The sequence below is a fragment of the Neolamprologus brichardi genome, chromosome 13 (genome assembly GCF_056152115.1).
Source record: "Neolamprologus brichardi isolate AB-2024 chromosome 13, ASM5615211v1, whole genome shotgun sequence".
NCBI classification, from domain to species: domain Eukaryota; kingdom Metazoa; phylum Chordata; class Actinopteri; order Cichliformes; family Cichlidae; genus Neolamprologus; species Neolamprologus brichardi.
The window spans coordinates 31,874,713-31,898,207 of NC_142116.1; the positions used below are offsets into that span (position 1 = coordinate 31,874,713).

Consider the following 23,495-nt stretch of genomic DNA (forward strand, 5'->3'; position numbering starts at 1 on the left):
GTGTGCATGCAAATCAACACCCTGTCGGCTGATGTCATCAAGAAACAACTGCTACGCCGAGCAACAAATCTGTGGGTGGACACTAGTTGTGTCGTTATGACGGAGGGTTCGTTTGATCAACTCCTATGTAGACGCAAGCAAAACAGTGTCACATACGGACATCATACTGACGACTCCATGCTCCGGCACCTCGTTCTACAAGCACGTGAATGACTGCGACGCCCTTGTCACTGCTAAGGGTTGGACAAAGGATGCCAAAACAACCGCCTGTGATTCTCACACTATCTTCCAGCTGCATTGTAAACATGTAAGGTGGTTTTATTTTGTTTCGTGGTGTCTGTTAACCCACTGTAAGCTATGTGTGTTTACATAATAACAATAATGATGATAATAATAATAATAATATCATTCCAATGTATCCCCCTGTGCAGGAGCCCCACAGCGTGACTCTCCTCGTCAAAAGCCAGTCGGGTGATACTAAGTTGCTGCAAATCCGATGCGATGAACCTATGTGTATCCGAGACCTGCTGAAGAGATATGACATACATTGTGATACGGTGTGGAACGACACCATGTCACTGTCATCCAACTCTCCCTGTATAGCCTTGACTGACCATGACATGGACATCATCTACACAGAGGCCACTCCAGGTATGATCACTGGCCGGTCCACAGCGGGGACCAAGGACACGTTTGATCATCGCATGAAACACCTAAAAGTTCGCACAAAGCACCGCACCATGAAAAACAAGCCGTACTCGATACCTACGACACCGCAGAATGTACCGAGAGGCGCGCCGCTCCTGGACGATGATCTAGCCCAAGACGACTCCAACCCAACGTTACCCACCGTGCTATATTACAGCGACCCGCTGTCCACGGTCACCGATGTGCTGAGGAACGATGGTCGGTTTCTCGTTGATTGTCGACTCTCCGCATCTTACGATGACGGCCATATCCTGGACGCAGCAGATGTCCCCATTTCGGGCGAGACACCCATTTGTCAGTGGCAGCACAATCAGCTGTGCATTGTGGGTAAGGCTGTGTGTGTGTGTGTGTGTGTGTGTGTGTGTGTGTGTGTGTGTGTGTCATAGTTACTTACAGTTGTTTCGTATGCTCGGTAGGTACGAGAACGGCCCCACCTGATGAGGATCACATCTTCACATACCCTTACGAATGCACGGTCTGCCGAGAGGAAAGTGATGTCTACCTAGAGTGTGGCCACCTTTGTTGCCAAGCGTGCATAACCTCTTTGGGAAACAAAGAGGACATGCTGATCACATGTCCTCTTTGCAAGCAACACGTTGGCAAGAAAAACATCACAACCGCAGGCGTGACCTACAGGAGTTGCACATTATGTGGAAAGGACAAGTGTTGGCTGTCGGATTGCGGTCATGTGTGCTGTGTTTCTTGTGATACTACCTGTAAAGTCTGTGCCCACTGTGTTAAAAAAGTTCTGAGAATGTACATATAGCATGTACATGTTGGATGATCGGTTATTGGGAAGTACTCACAGTAAAGAAGCCTTGGTGTACGTGTATCAGATATTGTTTTATTCATCAATAAACCATGTGTACATACAAAATGTCTGTGTGAGTTTCATTTAGATCCATTCAACACAATATTACAGGTTTTAACCGTCATGACATCTGTGTTTGTGCCATGACGCTCGATAGGCACATTGACCGGTCCCATGCACAGCATGCTGCTATTATGTATAAAGCGCCGGTCCGCCGGTAAGTCTGTAGTCAGGGACCCCATGTCCACTAGGTTATAAGTGTATTTGTCCATGTTGTTTCCACCGGCCATAATGTAATAACTTTTCACAAGATCGAGGCTTGAATCCAGGCCTGATTTGCCGGTTTCGACCACTATTATATACACACCCTCGCTCATGGGATCCACACCGTACAGTTTGTAGATGCCACAGGGAGACCAGCATACCAGCACACCGACCTGATATCTTTCTGCCAGGGAAGCGAATTGTGCACAATAACATGATGCGGTTTGACTGGGTGTGTCACGGTGTGTGTCGTCATCAGGTGCCAGCATCTCGTAAAGACACGATAGCGGAGACTCCGATCCCAAGTTCACAAGTATGAACTTAGTATACAAACGAAACACCTTTTGTACTATACAACTCGGTACACCGATGTACTTTTTTTTGAATCGGCCACTGATTTCCAATGTGAAACCTGCACTCTTTCTCTCAGCTTTACCAGCGATACACGTAGTGGGATCAGAGAATGTTGTTTCATTCTTTAATTCAGACCCAACGCTCGTCGATTTGATCTTGGGCTTTAGTGGTTGGGCCCATGATTCATATTTCCTTTGCTTGTCGTGTTTTATGGTGACAGAGGCATGCTTACGCTTAATTCGGCGCCTACTAGCCCCGCTGACATCCATGGGGGCCTGTTCCGTACCAAGTGACCAAATCGCTTCCGTTAGCACACTCTCATACAAGTCAAACACTATGTCGGTGTTATATGTCACATGCGTGATTGCGTCTCTTGCACCTTCGCGGACCACACAAGTTTGCTTCAGCAAATGTCATAGCCGCAATGCCGACGCCTCGGTCTTGTCGCGGATCACACGAAGTATGCCATTAGGCTGCATGCGTCTTAGGTCCACATCTAGTGCGGTAGACAACACGCAGATCGACGACACCAATGTGTCCATTTCAGTTACTTTAGCTTCCATGTGATCAACCTCGGCCTTCGCGATCTCGAGTGAACGCTCGAGATTGAAAATGTATTTGACTTTCTCTGTTAGTTCAGTGTAACGTTCTGTTTTTTCAGAGAACTCAGACTGGTCTGCAGCGACTCACGTTCCTCAGAGAGGGTTTGGATTTCACTCTCCCTCTTCTGCAGCGACTGTGTGTTGTCGACTACAAGTTTCTCTAACCTGTGGCTGAGATTATCTATCGACGCCTTGTGATAAGCTTTAGCTCGGTCGCTGTCTTTTTCGAATGAAAGGAACTCTCTCTTAACGTCATGGGTGTCCTTTTTAGCTTTTTCTAATTCCTGCACAAGCCTCTGTCTACCGTCTTCGCTTGTTCGCTTGTACTTCTCGTGCATCTGCGTCAGTTTCCGAACCATGACTTTGTGTTCATCGACTTCCGCGGCCAGATCTCGAATTCGACTATCCGACGTCAGTTTGTGCTCTTCAGCTTGTGACTGGAGATCTTCCTCTTTGGCTGATAACACGTTGGCTAGCTTTGTTTTATCGGCCTGTAGTTGTTTGCATGTCACCGTTGTACGTGTGAGTTTGTTGATAGTGTTTACGATGACAGTCGTGAGCTGGATTACCAACTCTACCAGTGCTTGGAAGCGCCGCGTCAACGTATCACTGGTGTCGGGTATATTTTGTGATGGGACGGGTTTCAATCGCTGCACGATTGACAACAATTTCTCACAGAGACCGAAATCGTTCTCGCGGGCATGCTCGGTGATGGCGTCGAAATCCGTGGCGGCTTGTTCTGTCTTTTCTGTCTTTTCGCACATGGGTACGTTTGCTCGTGGTCGTGGCACTCGCCTCGCTCGCTGTAGTGTGCCCTGTGTGTTGTTGACGTGTCATCGCCGTGTCCGCAGCAGAGGTCTGGATTGTCTTCTTGGTCCGACGTGCATTCGACTTGCTTTTGCGCCGTTGATCCTCTCTCTTCTGCTGCACTCCGGTGGCTGCGGTGCTCGTTTTCCCATTCCTCCTCGAGGCTCGTGGTGTAGGGGCGCTTGTGATTAAGGCATCATCCTGGTCCTTGGGTTCTCGCATACGCGTGTCCATTTTCGGAAGACGAGCATGTCGAAAACACTCTAGCGCACAGAGACGTACACAGGTCACCGAAGAGCACTTTGTCAATCTGCGTCACGGCCAAAACTCTCTTGGGTTCTGCGGGGCAGGCTACGGAGCGTCTATGACCTCCCGGGCGACGGCTTGCGATACGCGCTTCGATATAGCTAGACCAGTGCATGTCAGTTCCACTTCCACCCAACCTAGAGCGGATCGTTTAGCGGACTCTCTAGCTGCACGCATGAGCCATCGGTCGTGTTGGTTAACAGTCGTACATGCCACGGGTGTTATGTCGCTAGACAGTGTCCATAATACGGATGTGCCCCACAGGTCCCTTTTGGGTTCGATGAAAGAAGTACAGTCGGCGACTCGCGACGTTTCGCGACGCAGGTGCTCTAGGGTCAGTCTGCTTTGCTCGTACACGACTTTGAACGCCAAAGGAGCCGCCAGCCTAGACAGCGTATCTCTGACAAGTTCTGCTATGTACATGTCTTTGTCCTCGCCATTTACGTGAAATAGCAAGTTCCGAAATTCCATATCCGCGGCGGAGTATATCCTAGATACGATCGACTCCGGGCGATGACCGTCGACCGTGTCCCCGAAAAACGGATTTGCGATTACGTGTGACGGGACGTGCGGTTTCACCCATGCGAACGGTGCTCTTGCTAGGATGCTCACCGTCCTTACTTCGTGGCCCTTAGAGTTCGTGTACATGCCGGTGAGGTGTTTGGCTGTGATAAGACCGCGATCGTCCTTTTTGCTCTCTGTGTACGCGACCCGAATTATTAGACAGTTGCCGACTCTGGACTGCGCCTTGGTCAGTGGGATACGATAGAGACCATCCTCACCCGGCTCTGTGAGAATAACCGTTGTTGGTATCACTTTCTCGATGTTGACCGTGTGCGACCAAAAATATTCTATGAGTTGCACGTTAGAGGTGTGTTGGGCCAAACGCACCGTCAAATGATACGCTCCGCTCCAGTCGTCCACTTGACTCAGATCCATGTTTGCAACTACACAACGCTGATAATGCCATGTGTGAAGGAATAGCGTGGCGTGTTGTGCGTGATACACAAAGCATAAGTTGTACAATAATCACACGCGCTTGGTAACACACAAAAACAGTTTATTGTATGTACTGTGAAACAAAAGCAACACCAACAACGTGAGATATACTACCTGCAAATGGGATTACACACAGTCTATAACAAACACATGACAGTGATTATCATCATCATCATCATCATCCATGACAGTCTTTGGTCCTTCTTCACTGTCGATCTTTATGTTAGAAGCGGGTGTCAGAGTCTCTAAGCCCTGTTCGGAAGCCTGCTCTGCAATAGATGCGGGTGTCAGAGTCTCTAAGCCCTGTTCGGCTGAGTCTGGGCATTCCTGCCCGGGAGAGTCCATCTCTTTGTCTTTTACAGATGGCTTGCTTGTCACATCTAACACATCCAGCGCCTCAGATGCTTTGGATTGGTCCTGTGTTGTATTATCAGAGACTGCGGGGAAATTGCTGTCGTCTCCAACATCCTCACCATCCTCGCATTCGAGATCAAATACGCAGCTCCGTGTAGTGTTGCAGGCCAAACTCATCACGTACGTGGAATCGGATTCTAGGTCGTAGTCATCTACACACGCTATGGTGCTCACTGTGCCAGCGGAGGAACCGAATCCTTCTTGTTGCTGTGATGCTACTTTCATCAGTTCATTGATAAACTCGTCCTTGACACCCATGGTGTTTATAACGGTTAGGTACAACATCAAATTGTTTTGTGTACCTAAGCCCTGCAGAGTACAATCCATTTCCCAGGCCCTCACGTCGAACATGTCTGGGTAATGTCTCCCTATTGCATCTAGAAGCTCGGTGTACAGCATGCCTGTGACGGCTTTCATTACGGCGAGGTTAGTTTCCATTGTTGTGGCTATGTCTTAGGCGCGAGCGAGTGTTTGGCAGCTTACGCACTGGGGGTATAGCGTTTCGATATCCACTAGTACTTCAGAAAAAATCGGTTGCGTACATTTGGGGCAGGCTATGTACATTTGTTTCATGTCAGTGAATGTGCACGTGTTGACGTCTCTGGTGCTAAGCGGCACATTGAACATTGGAGCCGCGCAACACGAGGACCCGAACGACATTACACGGCGGACTCGCACCTCCAGTGTGGTCCCTCCAACCAAGGCAAAGCGTCTCACCTATAGACACATTTTAAGAGATGGAATTAGCGTGTCTCATGTCTTAAATGTGTATGCAAGTGCTTGTGTGTTTAATCAACAGGCCGTTGTTATGTATTTAAATCACATCTGACAGCTATTACACTTTATAGTTACAAAGTGTACATAACCTTTATATACTTACCATTGCCTTATTGGCCTCTTGTGATAGAAGAGCTGCCTCTGCATTATTTAGCTCCTCCATGTTGTGCAAGGGCAAATCCAGAGGCAGTACCCCAGCATCTACCGATTGATTGCAGCCGGTATTGCGGATGGCTCTGACCTCCTCGTGGAGTTCGTTAACTGCTCGCGTCAGGTCTGACAGCATAGTTAACATCTGTCGCATAGTCGCATCTGTTAAAAAAAAACAATTCTAGAAAGATTAATGGCTTAAGCAGTGAGAGGCGAAAAACTAATGTATCCATAAGTGATGGTGTAACATTCTGCATTCAAGTACAAGTTGTTCTAACTGTAAGAGCTTTTGCTAATTTTTGCCTGTCACATATATTTGATATTTGTATATGTAGCTGCCATCACCAGTGCATGAATTTTGTGTGAATGGGTGGATGACTGAATGTGTAAAGCGCTTTGGGGTCCTTAGGGACTAGTTAAAGCGCTGTACAAATATAGGCCATTTACCATTTATACCATGTAAAATCTGAAATTCAAAGACTTTCGAACTTGCCTTGTAATAGTGGCCTCACAGAGTCTCTGGAATCTACAGAAAAACAAATCACAACAAGATGACATTCAGGAGTATAAACTGGTGTTTTGAAGATAAGAGTACAATGACATTGTGATTCAGCTTTAAAACAATTTTAAAAGCATACCATCTATAGGGAAGGCCTCGACATCAGACTCAGCATGCTGGGGAAATCGCAAAGCTGTGTCGGTTGTGCTGGAGCTGTGCTGGAGTGGAGAAAGGTGCCGGCAGCTGGGTGGGGCATTATGATTCCTGCTGTCAGTGGGCTGGGGGGAAGACTGCGGAGTGGTGAGGGCTGTTTAGAAAAAGATTTTTTTTTTTTTAAGTATTTAAGAATACAGACAACTTGTCAAAAAAGTTTCCTTGTGTCACACACAGATATGTACAAAGACACTAGACAGTATTTTATTACCTGGTATTTTCACTCGAGGGGCCTGGGGAAACCTTTTTTTTGTGGGCTGCTCATCCTCTGAGTCACTATATGTGTACAGGGGATTTGGTCTAAAGACAAAAAGTTGAAAACGGTCATAAGTAATTACAAATGTGTTTTTGGAATATTTTTTCCTAAAGTTACAGTTTGATTTATAAAAACACACACAGGAAATGGAGATGTGCAAGAAGGTACAGTATACAAGGAATTTTTGAAGTGCACAAGTGTACACGGCTTTGCATTTTTAAAAAGTTTACAAGCTTCCACTTTTTGGACTATATTATGTGGTGATATTGCAGTATGCAAGCACCACAGATATGTATAAAAGACAAGATCATAAATTCTTAGCAATCAAAGATATGTTTGTGAAATAAAAAAAAGTTTTACTTGTGCTTTCTTTTATGCGTGGTATGAGTTTCAGCTTCGGACTGAAGGTCAGACGTATCACAGTGTTCATCTAGATATTTCTGAAGACTGCGTTCTGCTTCGTGAAATGTGTCTGGAAGTACAAACACAATGTATGGCCAGACATAAATTAGGACACGAAAAACTTGTTATTGTTACATTTATACAACATCAACCCAGATGATACCCACCATGGCTTATTAGAAGTCGGACTGGTGCGTAGGTGAGCCATGTTGCACCAGGATGAACTCTCCTCTTTACTGCGGCGTGGATCCTGAATGTGTCTCGCGGAGGATATGGAGGCCATGACAATTTCTCCCCATTTATCCATGAACTAGGGACAATTTCGGTACCACCAGTGCTGAACTGCACAATGCACCAGTCTTTCATTTTTATTTTACTTGGAGTCCTTTTTTGCCCTGTCTAGGATAAACAGGAAACATGTAATTACAATATATTTCATAGTCACTAAAAAACTTGATCTATTGACTGAACTAAATTATAAATAGTAGCTTAAAATGTATATAGGCAACAATTACAAGCAAACCCGATAAAACAAACTCTTTTTTTATTGACTATGCATGATTGGCAATGCAATGAAAGCTGTGTTGTCTGGACAAAGAAAATATTTGCCAGTAACATTATTGAGCTTTGTAATGCCAGGTCTGCTGTTCAGCTGCGACACTCTGTAGCATCCAATTCTGGATGACGGTAAGGGGTACTGAAAGTAAGACTCTTTGTGACAAAACTTTTGGAAAATAACAAATGTGTCACCATCTACTTTCACAATGTTGCGGATTAAAGCAATGTCATTGACTACCTGCACACAGTTGTCCCCATCCCCTACAGACAAGATGTACTTTTCTGTCACTACTTTCTTGTACTGCTCTGAATGGTGTATCGGAGCCACAAGTGGACCATCATAATGCTGATGCATTAACTTTTGTGCTTTTCTTGGTGGTGCTGGCTTCACATCCGGTTTTTCAGAAAGTCTTTTTACAATTTGTTGTAAAGGCAAGTGAGGCTTTCGCAAGAGATGTTTAATCTGGCCTAAATAATTTTCATAGGGGAAAGCAGCAATGTTATCTAACGTGCCAAAGAGTCTATATTCTTCTGACAGGTGTGTCAGCTGGTGTACGTTGTATGTGATTTCATCCCTACCATACAATTCGCCGAAGTGAGAAACAAATGACACCAGGAATTCATTGGCACAATTGACCATTTCATTAGACATAGAGGGGGATAACAGCAGATGCATTGCTACAGAAAACAACATAAAGTTATCATAGAACTCAACTGGAATGCTATTCCTAAGCACTACGGGCCCTGTGTACAACATAAAATTTCGCAACTCTGTTGCTTTCCATCTATCAATTTCAGACAATTCCCTTGGCTTACGGTTAAACTCATTTGGTGTATAAGGTCGCAGAGCTTTCAACTTTTCTGAAATTTCACCTACTGTTCGACTGGACAGCCTTGTTGCAAGTACTTTGCCCTTTGTCCACAAGTATATGAGTTTTCTTGTGACTCCAAGACAACATAGATGCATATAATCCAAGGGAAACATCGTTATCATCTTAAGCATACCAGCTAAAGGAGACAATGTTTGATTCAAGTGGTGGTCTTCATCAATCATCAACTGAAAATCTGCATCCGTTCTAAGCTTTGCATTAACTTCTGGGTACGTCATTTTGTTCTTCCATTCACCTACTTGAACACATTTATCACAACCAGAATAACCATTATGAGCCTTTATGTTTTTAATGAAAGCTCTTGCAGGTGCATCACACACAAATGAACATACTTTAACTGTTATCTGGCAGCTATTGTAAATAATGCCATACTTCAAAATGTGCCTGAGGTCCTTCACAAATGGGTCCAAGAACTGAACTACACTTTTTGGCTTACAAAGACCACAGTAGAGACCAACAAGGAATGGTGATTTTGTGTAGTCAACATTTGCAATTGCAAGAATTGGCCAGAACTGAAGTTTACTGCTTTTGAAAAGGGGTAAACCATCTATATTAAACTGCAATTTTAAGTCGTTCAACTTGGCAGGCAAGATCAAGGATTTTAGTCGAGAGACCAACCCTTTAGCCAAACCAAAATGATGGTATTCCCCACCATCCATTTTTATTGTGTTTATTTGACCTTGCGTTCTGAGAACTGTCCTGGCATCTTTTGGTAGGTCTGGGTGAAACACACGCAAAATTCCCAAGAGTGCTGTTACTGCCACCAACGACACTGAAAATGTAGCCCAGTATCTTAAACTTGTTATTAAGAATTCAGTATTTGGCGCTTTGTCATCAGCTTCGTCATCACTATTATCAGAATCAAACGGTGGTGCATGGCAACCAAAGCTGTCAAAACTAAAGTCACAGTCATTATCCGTGTCGGGTGATACATAGGTCTCACATACTTCTGAAATCTGCTCATAACAGCGACTGGTAAATACTTGACTGTCTATACCTGGGTGACAACAGTGGGACACACCAGACTCTTCTGCAACCTGCGGTCGCTTAACTTCAACTTGTGCATTGCTGTTTTGGTTATGTTTTTCAGCAACCATCTCTTTAAAGTGCCTGAGTATATCGGACTCTGCTGCCTCAACCATTTTCCGTAATTTGCGCCTCATTGACCAGCGTGATGTCATTGTCAGTGTATATCAGATTAAACAAATAGTGCTATATTTGGAAATAGTCAAATAAGCAAATTGTTTAACACTAGGAATTTATTTAAGGACGTGAGTTTCTTACTTATCGATGGGTGGATGGTAGTTACCAAATCAGATCTGTAAAAAAGAGGAAAAATAGGGAACAATGTCAATAAAGAGTGAAAACTGGATACAAAGACGGCTCATAGAAGCTGAACCGAGTCCTATGTGTGAAGGGACAGTAACTGCATGTGTATATGTAAGCATTTAAACACTGAAGATAATAAAATTAACAGTATTTCGTCTAAGTCTGCCATTGTATGAATTCATGGCACCGAGACAAAAACCTGGCGCACAGTGTGGCAAAATAGGCGCAAAATAGGTCCACACGTAAATGCTAAAACGTAAAGTTAGGTGAGCGTGCAGCGTAAAGTTCGGTGAGCGTGCAGCGTAAAGTTCGGTGAGCGTGCAGCGTAAAGTTTGGTGAGCGTGCAGCGTAAAGTTAGGTGGGCGTGCAACGTAAAGTTAGGTGGGCGTGCAGCGTAAAGTTAGGTGGGCGTGCAACGTAAAGTTTGAATTGAGTGCGAATCAAAGCGGGTGCTCTCCAATCATTAAAAGTAACAAAGTCATTGAACACATTTATACAGTTACCTTTACATTTATCAATCATATATCTCAGATTTACAATTTTTTGTAGTACTATGCTAAAAAGAAACTACAGAGCGAAAGTCTGGGTCAAGCGAAGCGACGGCAAGAACAAAGGAAAGCCTCGAAGCGTTAAAGCTAGCTAGCTAGCTAGCTTTGTAAGCGAATATAACGGAAAAGTTTGAAACGAAAATGTCTTCTTTGTTGATAGACTTTGTTTGCTGTGCAATTTATTTGTTGCCGGTTTGTAAGATGAAAGTAGACACAATTTCGGGTTCCCATATTTTGTCCGAAACTTTACATTAACAAGTTTGTTTGTTTTTTACTGTTATTCAAATGCAACTGTGGAAATAACGAATAGAACAAAAATCATTCATTCTTACCTTATACTAATCGTGGTGCAGGCCAGTGCAGTGCAAGAACTGATGCCTTCTCCGGTCCGCTGAGAGTAATGTCCCGCTCTACTGTACAAGACAATGGTTACCTGGAGGGATGTACCACTGTGAGAGGGGGTGCTTTGGAATAGTCCAAGTGGTAGCAGCTTAAATTTCCCGCTCAACCATAAATCTATGGCTTTTCAACGTGATTGTTGTCGCCTTGTCAACTATAAATAGATCAACAATCAACGATGACAGAACAACAGTGAATCAATGTTATTTCAATGTCAGTGTCAGGTTTCGTCAGTATTTCAGTGTTGTTTCAACATTGGTTTTGTGTTGACATTTCAACCCTGACGATTCTGATGGTTCAGATGGAAAATCAACATCTGTTCAATGTCTCCTTGCTATCTGGGTCAACATGCTCAAAACCCCTTTTGGCGAACTCTTGAAAGTGACAGGTCCCATGTTCGGCATTTCCTCGAACAGAGCACGCCTCGATCTCAACGCGTTGGAATGGCTTGATGCCAAAGACTACAGGCTGCCCGAATACTTACGCACGTCGCTGAACATGTTGGGGGACACCAGGCAGCTAGTGGAAAAGATCATGAGAGACAAGAACATGTCGTACAACAGGGTCGTGTTCCTCAGCAACAATAGTAAGATGAGCATGATGCAGTTGTACGAAAACGAAAAGGGTATGGTGCATGCCCCTCTGATGGCGATGTGTAACATGAGGTTGTTCACCAACAGCACCAAGAGCTAAGCCGCTTGTAAATTTCCAACAAGGGCAGCTACTACCTGGTCAACGTGTTTAGCAATACTTGCATAAAGACACAGCTGTATCACCGAGACGACTTGTCGGAACTCCAGTGTTTGATGAGGACCACGCAAAGCACAGTGGACGATGTGATGGAAAGTATCGCGAAGGAGGTGTCTTTCACGGTGCCTCGCATAGACATCAACTGGGTACGAATGTTGGCGGTGGATTTGAGAACGGAGGACTTTGAGTCTTTGATCTGCGCTATTGAGAAGAAAAACATCCAAGTGACCGGTCTGGTTTTGTTGCCCTCGGCTTCAGCCAAGACGCCGAGCCCGTTGCCTGCATCGCAGACGTCGACATACACACGGGAGGAGGCCGATCGAAATGACAACCGTCGGGCGGACTATTCTTTGAAGAGAAAGGACAGGGAAGAGGAAGAACCCGCCAACTTGCTTTCCGGTGGTAAAAAGAGTAGCAAGATTGCACACGTTTCAGCTGGCAACGTGGCCCGCGATAGCTACAGTGAGACAGAACGTTGTGCGCCTGCGGAATTGTCCGTGGTGGATGACAGCGACGCAGACTGCGGATACGACTACTCTGATTAACCGGAATACTCCTTCTTACTATGATAATGATGATGATGATGATGATGATAATGTTGCTGATGATGTGTTGTGATGCTACTGTCTAAGTAGTTTACACGATTCTATGTTGTTATAAAAATAAAGACAACCCGTAACAGTTCCCATACAGTGTCTGTGTTTATTCGAGACATGCACACTCATAGTGCTTACAGCATGTATATTTCATTGTCAATCGTAATATTATGAACGCGTTGGGTGTCAATATAAAAACCTTCGCGTCGAAATGATGTGTCTCAGTCGGACACTCTCACTCTCGGTCGGAGACAGATGTACGTCAGTCGGTGAGATCGCATTTCCCACAAGGGGAGAAACGCAAACACCACACATCGCATTCCTCACAGTCCTAGGCCTCACAACACTTCTTTCCGTATAACGTCCACATCGCGCTACCGACACACACCTAGGCTGCCAGATATAAAAGCTCTTTAAAAGCTGTTTAGAAGGAGACTCACAGATCCACCCGATTCACCAGCACACAATGCCCTCAGCTTACCACATTACACTCTCCCACCCGGAGGCCGTATGGCCTGGAAAGGTGGACGCCATATCTCGATTCACAAACAAAGGCTCAGACGATATAATGGCGTTACACGTTCTACACACCGAGATCAGAGAAAAATTCACGGCTGAGGAGCTACACTTTTGCCAAGGAGGTCATTACATTGACTACGTTTTGGATGTGGCCGACTTGAACACCGAGAGCCTGCTCGGGTTCCACATGGCGGAGTTCTGGATGAACTATCGCATCAGTTGCACTCCGGATTGGGGCCGGTGATATATACAGGTGGACCAAAGTCCCAATAGCTGTTGGCGGCTTCACGCGGTGCTAGCAGATGCCGACAAGACCGAGGTCGACGCTGCGCGTTTCGTAGAGACCTTGTGGCGAGCCTTCAAGGACTACTTTCGTCGCAGCTGGTTACCCAAAGGCGTCACGAAGACAGCGGCGTACAATGTGACGCGATTGTACGAGGACCGGGAGTTTGAGGATAGCAGGGTGCAAGTGATCCGTAAACACCCGGAGGACTTTGACAATCTCATAGAGGGTCATTTGGGCAAACTACCCGCTCTGGGCGATGTGTATCGTACCCAGTTACAGCACGAAGAATGCATGCTCTGGTGTGACACCAATGATCCTCGTTACAAAGCGCCCGCATCTCACCTGTGGCGTACGATGCTGGTGATCTAGTCTGACTGTATGTGACAGCTGCTTTTTCTGAATGTATGCTACAAAATTGTGTATGCGACGGTAATAGCAAACCCCAATAAACTTTAATGTCAACTCTGATTTCTGCCCAAGTTTTTTGTCTATGTGTCTGTGATTCTAGCAGTTATTACATTGAATAATATTAGCAAGCAAAAGATAGGAGACGATGTTGCACACATTCTCTTTATTTATCCGGTTACCCAATTACACACAAAAAAAGACACTGAAACACTGTTAAGTGAACACTAGTATGGCCAAGCAAGTACATTGAAATCATCATCATCATCATCATCATCGTCATCATCAACATCACATTTGACAAGTGAGCCTCTGTCATATACCGTTGTAGGTGACCGTATTCATGGCCGCAACTTCGTCGTCCGTCAAATGTACCCAGTGCACAGCACAATTGAACGGTGTGTATTCGTAACCAGCTTCCTTTGTGGGCTGTGGGACAAGTGTTATACGCTCAGGTACTTTACAGTGCACCACAAGACCTTGCGCTTTGTGGTCCATGTCTTCCAACCACGTGTGTATAACGGTTATCAGGCTTGGTAGTTGCTCGCTGTGACACAGGGAAACACAGACTCATTGGTGGGATCGTCGTCCCCTGTATCATCGGACTGAATGTCATAGTTGTCGTCTTCTTCTTCTTCTTCTTCTTCTTTTTCATCGTACTGTATGCCACTGTCTTCTTCTTTGTCGTACCGTATGTCACTGTCGTCTTCTTCGTCGTACTGTATGCCACAGTCTGTATCAACGCGGTGGGTGTTGGCTATTAGTTCACAACTGTCTTCCTCAAACCCAGAGTCTTCGTAGGCCTGAGCGTCACCCATGAGCGGTTTTAGCACTGGATCTTTGATTGCAGCATTCTCCCCGTACTCTAGCGGCTCATTTTCCCAGTCAACCCATGTGTCCCTGCTGATGAACACCGGGCCTTTAGGTGCTTGTACACGCCCCAGTATCCGGTTACACTCCGTGAGATATCGCCGTGTCTCGCCGAGATGTTCATGCGCTCCGGGACCATTATACCAGTTAACCTAGAGGCAATTGCCGCTAGGTTAAAGTAACATCCGTCACTGTGCATATCGGGTTTAGAGAAAGCGCCGTCATAACCAACGTGGTCGACCAACTCTATATTCCCTGTTAGGAGCACATGTAGTAAATCCAACACACCTCTCAGGGGCATGCATAGCACTTTTGCAAAATACCCCAGGGGTGCCTCGGCGTGCACTTTGCAAGGCCAGCTCTCCGAGACGGACTCTGTGAGGGAGGTGAATTTCAGACACAGCACACCAATTGTCGGTGTGATGTACTGAACGGTAAAAGAAGGTCCGATCTTCCACTCGCTTGGTCCTATATCAACATATACCCATGGGTGCCGGTCTACAGTGTCCGGGGGATCTTGCTGTGTTTTCTGTCGTTTCGGAGCTGCGATAACCTCGTAGTCGATGGTGCGCTTTAATGTCGCCATGTGGACCTCTAGTGCGGTCTGGTGTTAATCTCTGTTGTATGTGCAGATAGATATCCGTGTGTGTGTGTGTGTGTGTTTTTAGAAAGAACGCTTTGACATATATATATATATATATATATATATATATATATATATATATATATATATATATATATATAAAACTTAGACCGCACGTATGACAAGGAAACACAAAGAAACAGTATGGAGTTGAATCTGTGTTTTTGTTTTATTTTTAGATACAGGAAAAACAGCGTAAACATTGAAGCGGTAATGAGTATTCCTAATACACAGCTCTTATTGTTGCCGACACCGGTATCGCATTTCAATATCTCCTATGTTCAAGGACACGGACGCTTCTTGATGGGACAATGTCTCTTGCTGTGCGCTTCAATGGGCGTGGGTATTAGCGTCATGTTGCTCGGCATGTTGCATGTGACTAACAGGCCCAGTTTCTGGTAGTCTGTTTCCAACCACTTGTGAACAACAGCCACCAGGCCCGGTAGGTGTTCAGTGTGACATAAAGGAAACACATACTCCGTCTCATCGCAGTCCCCGGGCATCATGGTTGTTTTCTCTCCATCCTCAGTTTGAATGTGCCAGCGACCGGTGGTAAGAAAGAGTGGACCTTTAGGTTGTCTGACTATAGTACAACATACGCCTGGAACACCGGTGTATCTTAAGTGTTCCTTTGACACTTCGGGGATCTTAGGCCAGTTGTTGTCATTCCCCTCTTCATCCTGAGGCATGCGTATGCGTTCGGCGATGTTGCCGTCGTCCTCATCCTCCTCCTCGTCCTCAGCAGGACCATGTATTGCCACCGTGTGGTAACAACCTGCATCTTTACATTTAGCAGGCATGTCCTGTACAACAACGTCGGGGTCTTCCGTACTAGGAAATGCATCGGTGTACAAGTACAGATATTTGTCTTCATTATGCGTGAGATGCATGTGCAGTAAATCCAGAAAGACCCTGAGCGGGATGACCACTTTATCGGCAAACAGCTGCTCACCAGCGCTGTCAACCGTGAGTAGAACCTTATGGCCAGACTTCACAGTTGGCCATGTACTCATGAACGTCACACAGGGGAGACCTCCTGTGACATCGTAAGTGATAGTAAAGGCATTTCCAGTGTCCCAATCCCGTCTGCCCAACGTCGCTCCTCGCCATTTTTTCTTGGGTGGCAACAGACTCCCGGTCATGTCGTCCACGGGCTGCGCGTTTACGCACTTACGGTTTCCGATATTCAAAGACATAGTCGCTTAAGTTGTTTGCTCGATCTACAGGTCTTATTGGTCCACCTACGCACTCTGGATGAACGTATCACCTCAATTGCGTTTTGTGACTATATGATGTGCTATCAGGGATTGTATTTAGTGCTGTTTCAATTACTCTGTCCGAGGAATTAATATAGTGTATGCGTGTATTTAGAAACCACACTACGAAATAAAAGACAGTGAACCCGCAGGTCGGCAGCTCGAAACCCGCAGGTCGGCAGCTCGAAACCCGCAGGTCGGCAGCACGAAACCCGCAGGTCGGCAGCTCGAAACCCGCAGGTCGGCAGCTCGAAACCCGCAGGTCGGCAGCACGAAACCTGCAGGTCGGCAGCTCGAAACCCGCAGGTCGGCAGCTCGAAACCCTTCGTGGGGACGATTCTTCTTTCTCAGTGGTTGTTATATTGAGACTTAAGTGTGTTAGCCACTACATACAAAGAGAGGAGCACAGCGTGAACCTGGACTTTTAGAATCCCAACTCTGCTCGTTATTGACCAGTGTTGTGTTTGTGTGGAACATGGTGTCTTTCTTAGCCTTTACGGCTATGTTCCTGTGGTCTTCACAGTTTGTCGCCGCTACCGGATATTTGTATCTCGGAGTACGTTTGTATCCCTCTCACGATGACTGTCCGTTCCTCACATATTGCCCACCATTGCCCTATGGCTTACGCTGCGTAAATGACTACGACTACAAGATTGATTGTTCTGCAGACGAAGCCCCGGAGAACACCAGCGTCGCGATGGCAAGTCCTGGCAAAGAGTATCGGGCAAGCTGTGTGCTGACTAAGGCCACTGACGGCAGCATGAGTTGCACCATGCAATTTCCACAACGACGCATTTTCAATCACGAGCAGAGATGGACCGTAGACACGATCCGCGACAACGTCGTTCAAGCCACGGTCGACAACTACAACCCAGCGTGTTACACGAGATTAAATCCGCCTCCTACGCCACGAACGTACGGTTACCATTGGCACCCTTACCCATCACGCTGTGTCGCACTTCAAAATCGAAGTGGAGTGGTCAACGGAGCTGCCTCATCCTGGCGACACGGCGAACACCAAACAGGTCATGTGTAAACGAGGTACACTGTGCAAAACAACCATTCGGGATCTTCATCCACGTAAGGCATATAGGGTGAGAACAAGGATGATACCATGGGACAACCCTTCGACGTTGGTCGACCCTGGCGTTTTCACGCAAAAGTTCTGGAGTAACTGGAGCGATTATGCAACTTGGATTCCTATAACAACCAGATGTGGAAGATGATCAAACTGATCCACTTGTGTTTACCTCTACTGTATAACGCTATATATAATGCAGCGGTATACATGTGTTGTGTCTATGGACAAGCCGCTGCCGTTTGTCGACTATTTTCCAGACATATATCCCCAGCGTAGAAGCGTTGACATCGATCGCGAACCGACAGTAGTCGGAGTGTTACTGAAGTCGATATTTTATCACAAAGAATCATTGCTGTGCAGGGGATTGGTGATTCGGTCGCAATGCGAAACCGTGCCACTGTACACTACTGTCAATTTGGAAGTGACCGAGATGGCACCCGTGGTGGGTTACGGCCTAGAGATGGATGCGGATGACAGCAAAAATTGGAACGCGGTGAAAGCTACATGGTCCAGGCATTTTGCAGCAGAGCCAATTTTCATCAGCGTCTCGCACGAAGACATCAAGCGGGCAGTGAATGCCGCTGTCTTTCCTTTGAAATCTGTGGCGCGGGCATCTGCGTAAATGAAAATTGTATGAGGCGCGCTGACGTTTGGGGATTTCAGTCCCGACAAGGGCTACTACCTAGCCAGGGATGGCAACACACCGGCGCTTTGCTCAGATGTAATGTTTGGAAGAATGTATTACATTCCGGTCAGCAAACTTAATCGCACCGTGTCCCCGAGAGATCTCGTCTACGACCACCGAGCTTCAGAGATCGAGGCTAGAGCGTTCGACGCCTCTCACGTGAATCATTTCTACAAAGCGGCGTGTCTGGACATTGAAACCGTGTTCGCCGGGGCTCACCGGGATCCTGCGGTCCGATCAAACTCGTTCGCGTACAGGTTCCCTTACTGCACAGAGGGTACAGTGGACGACATGACTACATGCCGCAATAGGATGGTGTCGAATCTAAAGGAACAGCAAAAACGGTTTCCTCAACACGTTAAACGCGTGTCCATCCCCAGCCTGCCTTCGGACATGCCGGGGCAACAGCACGAGATAACGTGCGTTTCCATTGTGGTCCTAAACTCACACATGCCCAAGGCGTACGGGGGTCACAGGAAAAAGTTACTGGTGGCATACAACAAAAAGAAAGCCACGCTCTGTCCTCACCCCGAACGCTTGCGGAGGGGAACTCGCGCTGTTGGAGAGAATGATATCCATATTACGAACCCACCGCATTGAACTGTTGTACGTGTACAACGCCGAGTTCGACATACGCGTGCTAAACCAACGCGTGCACTTCTACGCGGATCCCTGTTACCTGAAAATGCTAGAGCCGACCGCTAGACAGCGATGTGAGAAACTCAAACGAATGTGGACAGGCCTGTTTGTCACGAGAGCTCTCAGCGCAGATGCGGAGCCTGTGTTCCAGTTTGAAAACGTACGGTTTCTGGACATGTACAGGGAGATGTTGAAAAACGTGGGTTCCGTGCTTTCCAGCGGCACGTTGACCGAATACAAACTGAGACAGATAGCGACGCACGTGGAAACGTTCAACAAAGACAAAGCCAAACTGTGCCACTTCAAAATGAACAGCTGTGGCATGAACGTGATCGACCTGTACAGAATGGCCGGCACGAGGGATATCAAGTACGCGTGTACCAGCATGAAACTCAACGACGTCGCGCCGTACGTCGTCACGAAAGTCAGAGAGATATACAAGAAACCCGCCAAAGACCCGAGAAAACTGTACGAGGTGGCGGACGTGAGCTACGACAAAATGGACGAGATGATAAGCATGGGCGGCAAAAGCCTGTTCGCGGTGCTTGTGTACAACTTGGTCGATTCGCAGTTGTGCTGTAGATTGGCCAAGGTGCTCAAACCGGTGTCCGCTCTGTTCCATGCAGGACTACGCTCAACATCAACGTTGTAGTTCACGGCAGAGGGGACATGTTTAGCGGTTTCGTACAGAGTATCCATTCGGTGCAAATACCACAACTGAAGTTCACGCTCAACACCCTCAGAGTGAAAGCGGGGCCAGTTGGCGGCGAACAGCAAGCGAGACTAAGATGGGACCCTAAATCGCAAGTGTCCGACGGAGACAGCGAGACCTGGAAAGGAGGCGCTGTGTGCGAACCTCTCACCGGTCTACATTACTCGGGTCCGGGTATGGGATTGGAGTTGTCCTTTGACTTTGCGGGCATGTACCCTTCCATCATGTGCGCGCTCAACATATCGCCCGAAACGACCATACCGTGTCCCCCGGTCGATTTCCCTCACGATCTATCGGGTTGGATTTGCTACAGCTGGGAAGCCGAAGGGCACGAGTACGCGTCTCTGATTCTCAAGTACGACGAGAGCACCGGCTCGTACATCAGGGCGCCTGGGGTGTTCGCCTCGTCGGTGGAGTATTACCTGAACCAACGCTCGGCGTTCAAAACAAAACTTAAGGACCCCGCAGTCGGTGATGCAGAGCGAATATACTTCAAGTTGCAAGAAGGAGAGTGCAAAGTTATGGCCAATTCCTTTTACGGAACCGCTCCGTACCCCTGTGGGCCTCTGATATCTGGCCACGGAAGGCAACAGATCGCGGTTGTAAACAACTGCGTGTCAGAGTTCTACCTTCACGAATGCCCCGTGGTGTACGGCGACACGGATAGCGTAATGGTAGCGGTGGGTTACGGACCCGGGGACTCGGTCGAGATCGACGTGCCGGACACCGTGCGCGACAGAGAAATGAACCCTCAGTAACAAAAGGCCTCGCTTCGACAGTTTGCCTACAAGGCCCAGGAAGCCATACGTTCGAAGCTGAAGCGAGTCGGAGAGCAAGTGCCCGATTTCCTAAAGTATGTACACTGGTGGAAGATGTTTTGAAGCGAATGTACGCGATCGGCCGCGATAACAAGCACGAAAAGCTCCACCGCGACCTACAGGGTAATCTCACCGACGAAGGTTACCCTGTGTATCTCGCAAGAGTCCCTGGTGCAGACGCTCGCGTTCCTGTCACCGAGGCGTTTGTGAAAGACAGACTGGTGAAACTAGACTACGAAAACAGTTGCTCCATATATTGTCATGTCGCAAAGAAGACATATCTGGCCTTGACGCACACGGTGAACTGTTTGGGCGAGCAACTCTCCTCTATCTCGGTTAAGGTGAGGGGACTGGCCGCCTTCAAAAGCATGCGATCCCCATGCGACTCTGCCGTCACGGATACGTTCATATCGTGCGTAATGAAAGGGGATTGCGTCAAATTGGAAACCGATCAAGTGTCGTGTTTTTCAACTGCACCGTGGCATCGGCTTCAAGCCGGAGACGAAATACTGTACATGAAAGAGGAGCCTACGTTTGACGACGAGTCGAGTAGATGGGCCGAACTCAGCCAGGCCTCGTCGTTTCTAACGCCACACAGAGTCGTATCTGTCGATACGCTCCAGTTGACGGGGGGTCAGAGTGCGGTCTTGGTCAAGTTGGAAAACACGCAGCTCGAGGATGCAAGACGCACCGTGTACTGTTTGAGTTTGTACAAGGACGGGGTTTACTGCATGAATCACATGTTTTCCAGAAAGGAAAGTATCCTGAGAGACCTGCTTGCTGCTAGGGCGTCTGAAATGATCGCATCTAAAATGGGCTTAGGGTTGTTCCCCTGGAGCACCCTGATCAAATGCGCTAAAAACAAACACTTTAGCCAACACACGCTGGCTCGCCTGAAAGTCGGCAACTCGAGCGTCAAAACGACGTACGTTGAGCTCACTAAGACCTGGCTGCAGCGCATCACCGGCCTCGCTGTGAAACCGGTAGAATGCTACGAGTTCCACAAATGCAACCCGTGCGAAGCCACGTTTTACAGATACCCGGTGGCTTTACAGGCCACGTCGGGCTGTTTGACAGTCATGTTCGGCGGTTCCTTGTTGTGCGAAATCACCGTAGAGTCTACTCTACGAGATGACGACACTCAAACGGGTTCCCCGTCTACACACATGGACCCTGGGTCTAGAACCGACAATTGCTTGATCGACCATCCCTACCAGCTGGGTAACAAATGCTACGCCAACTCAAAAGTCATGCTGGCCCATTCGGCCGATCGGTCTTTGGTGAATCGGGCGGCGAAACTGATTGCGCACTGCATAATAGACTTTTGTCTACCTAGACACATGTACAGCGACAACTCAGAAAAGCAGGTGGTGGAAGACTGCAAGACCCGGTTGCTTCTGTCGATTTGCTGTATCAAGGACCGGCTGAAAAGGGCCAACGCTGCCTTCAACTGTATCATGAACACCTGCCCCGAGCACATGATACCGGCATGCGGAGAGCACGAGCTGGACAGGATTATGTTAAACCGGCAGCACGTGAGCCGGCTTCGGGGTGAAAAACTGACGGCGTGCGTGAACGTCGTGGTCGGTGACATGACACAGTAACGTGTGCCGTAAGCTGGGAGAGTCGTTGTCCACGCTGATGAGACAAGGTGCGATTTCGACCACATGCACGCAAACCCACACCGGTGAGAAGATATCAATATCGCTACCTGTTGCCATGCTATGCGAAGCGGGGATTGCGTCTGAGACAGGAGAACTGTACGTGTCAAGGAACGAGTTACACGAAAGACCCCTGGTCGACCTAGCGGGTCTTCTCTACCAAACCACGCTCATGCTACAGATACTGAATCCCGGTGCATTCACGCGGTCCACTGACACACTATGCCCATCGAACACTCTCTGTATCATGCCGTACTCCATGGCAGACGAGACGGCCATGGCGATGTGGATCGACGAATTCAAAAAGACACAGTGGCTCACTGTGAAAACCCTCGACAGGAGCGACAGACGACCAGGTGTGCCGTTTGAGACCAAACAGGTCTAGTACCATTGTACGGGCTGTAAAAATTTCTACAGGGACCTGTTGGCCAACGACGTGCCCGTGCATGCGGTCTTTGCTCATGTGTACGGTCCGGACAAAATGCGTACGATCGGGTGCTGTGTGAACGAAAAGCCTTGGCTTTGGACGCAGAAGCACGACGCGTCGTGATTGATTGGAGCCACCGTGGTCTCAGTGCACCACGTCAGCATAGCTGATTGTATTATATATACAGTATCACCGCCACGCGCGGTCACATTCACCTCGGGCCAGCGAGACCTTAAAGACATCAGCGTCATGGCGTTCAGCCACACCGACTACGTTTGTTCACGATAGATTCGATGACCGTTATGGCATACAGTCAAGGGGATTGGAAGAAGGTGCCTGTGAAATTTGCAGTGTTAAATGGAAACAAGACAAGGGTCATCACGTACGATCCCAACAGTCATTCGTCTAAGTGGCTCGTAGACCTCGGTGCACAAGAAGCCTTTGGCGTAAACAAGGACCACTCCGACGGTCGACGTTGCGTCAAGATAGCCGGGACCGACAGTGAACCGTTCAGTCGTGCGCTATCTGTCTACGAGGATGAGAATAAACAGGCTGCTCTAAATGTGTTACGATTCATGATGTCGGAGAGTCTTTGGGTCGCGGATAAAGCAAGGGGGGCTTTAGACATCTTAATGGCCTCAGCTGCTAACGAGTTCAACGTGCATTGTGACTTATGTGGTCGCCGAAGCGTAGTGTACACTCAAAACGACTCGGGATCGTCGTTTGCATTTCCAGAGTGCGAAGACACATATGTTTGCATGCCCTCGGCTCGAAATGTACAAGATCGCACGTATCAAGCTTTGTGCGACATCATGACCCTGATCCGATGCGCTTGCGCCGACAATCTGAGCATTCTGACGG

The 23,495-nt window shown here is 47.4% G+C and overlaps 2 protein-coding genes across 2 annotated transcripts; one reads left to right on the top strand and one right to left on the bottom strand.

The window, feature by feature from the left end:
* Positions 1 to 413: 413 nt before the first annotated feature.
* On the top strand, positions 414 to 1,474 carry LOC148100071 (uncharacterized). The gene is made up of 2 exons (XM_087849826.1): positions 414 to 1,035; positions 1,125 to 1,474. The coding sequence occupies exons 1-2, from the start codon at positions 414 to 416 to the stop codon at positions 1,472 to 1,474; spliced, it is 972 nt and encodes a 323-aa protein (XP_087705952.1).
* Positions 1,475 to 8,106: 6,632 nt separating this feature from the next.
* Positions 8,107 to 10,191, bottom strand: LOC148100072 (uncharacterized). The gene has a single exon (XM_087849827.1). The coding sequence runs from the start codon at positions 10,189 to 10,191 to the stop codon at positions 8,107 to 8,109; it is 2,085 nt and encodes a 694-aa protein (XP_087705953.1).
* Between the last annotated feature and the right edge of the window lie 13,304 nt (positions 10,192 to 23,495).

Coding starts and splice junctions, on each gene's coding strand:
- LOC148100071 (XM_087849826.1), top strand. CDS start 414: ATGTATCCCCCTGTGCAGGAGCCCCACAGCGTGACTCTCCTCGTCAAA. Junction 1,036..1,124: donor CAATCAGCTGTGCATTGTGG/GTAAGGCTGTGT, acceptor TATGCTCGGTAG/GTACGAGAACGGCCCCACCT.
- LOC148100072 (XM_087849827.1), bottom strand. CDS start 10,191: ATGACATCACGCTGGTCAATGAGGCGCAAATTACGGAAAATGGTTGAG.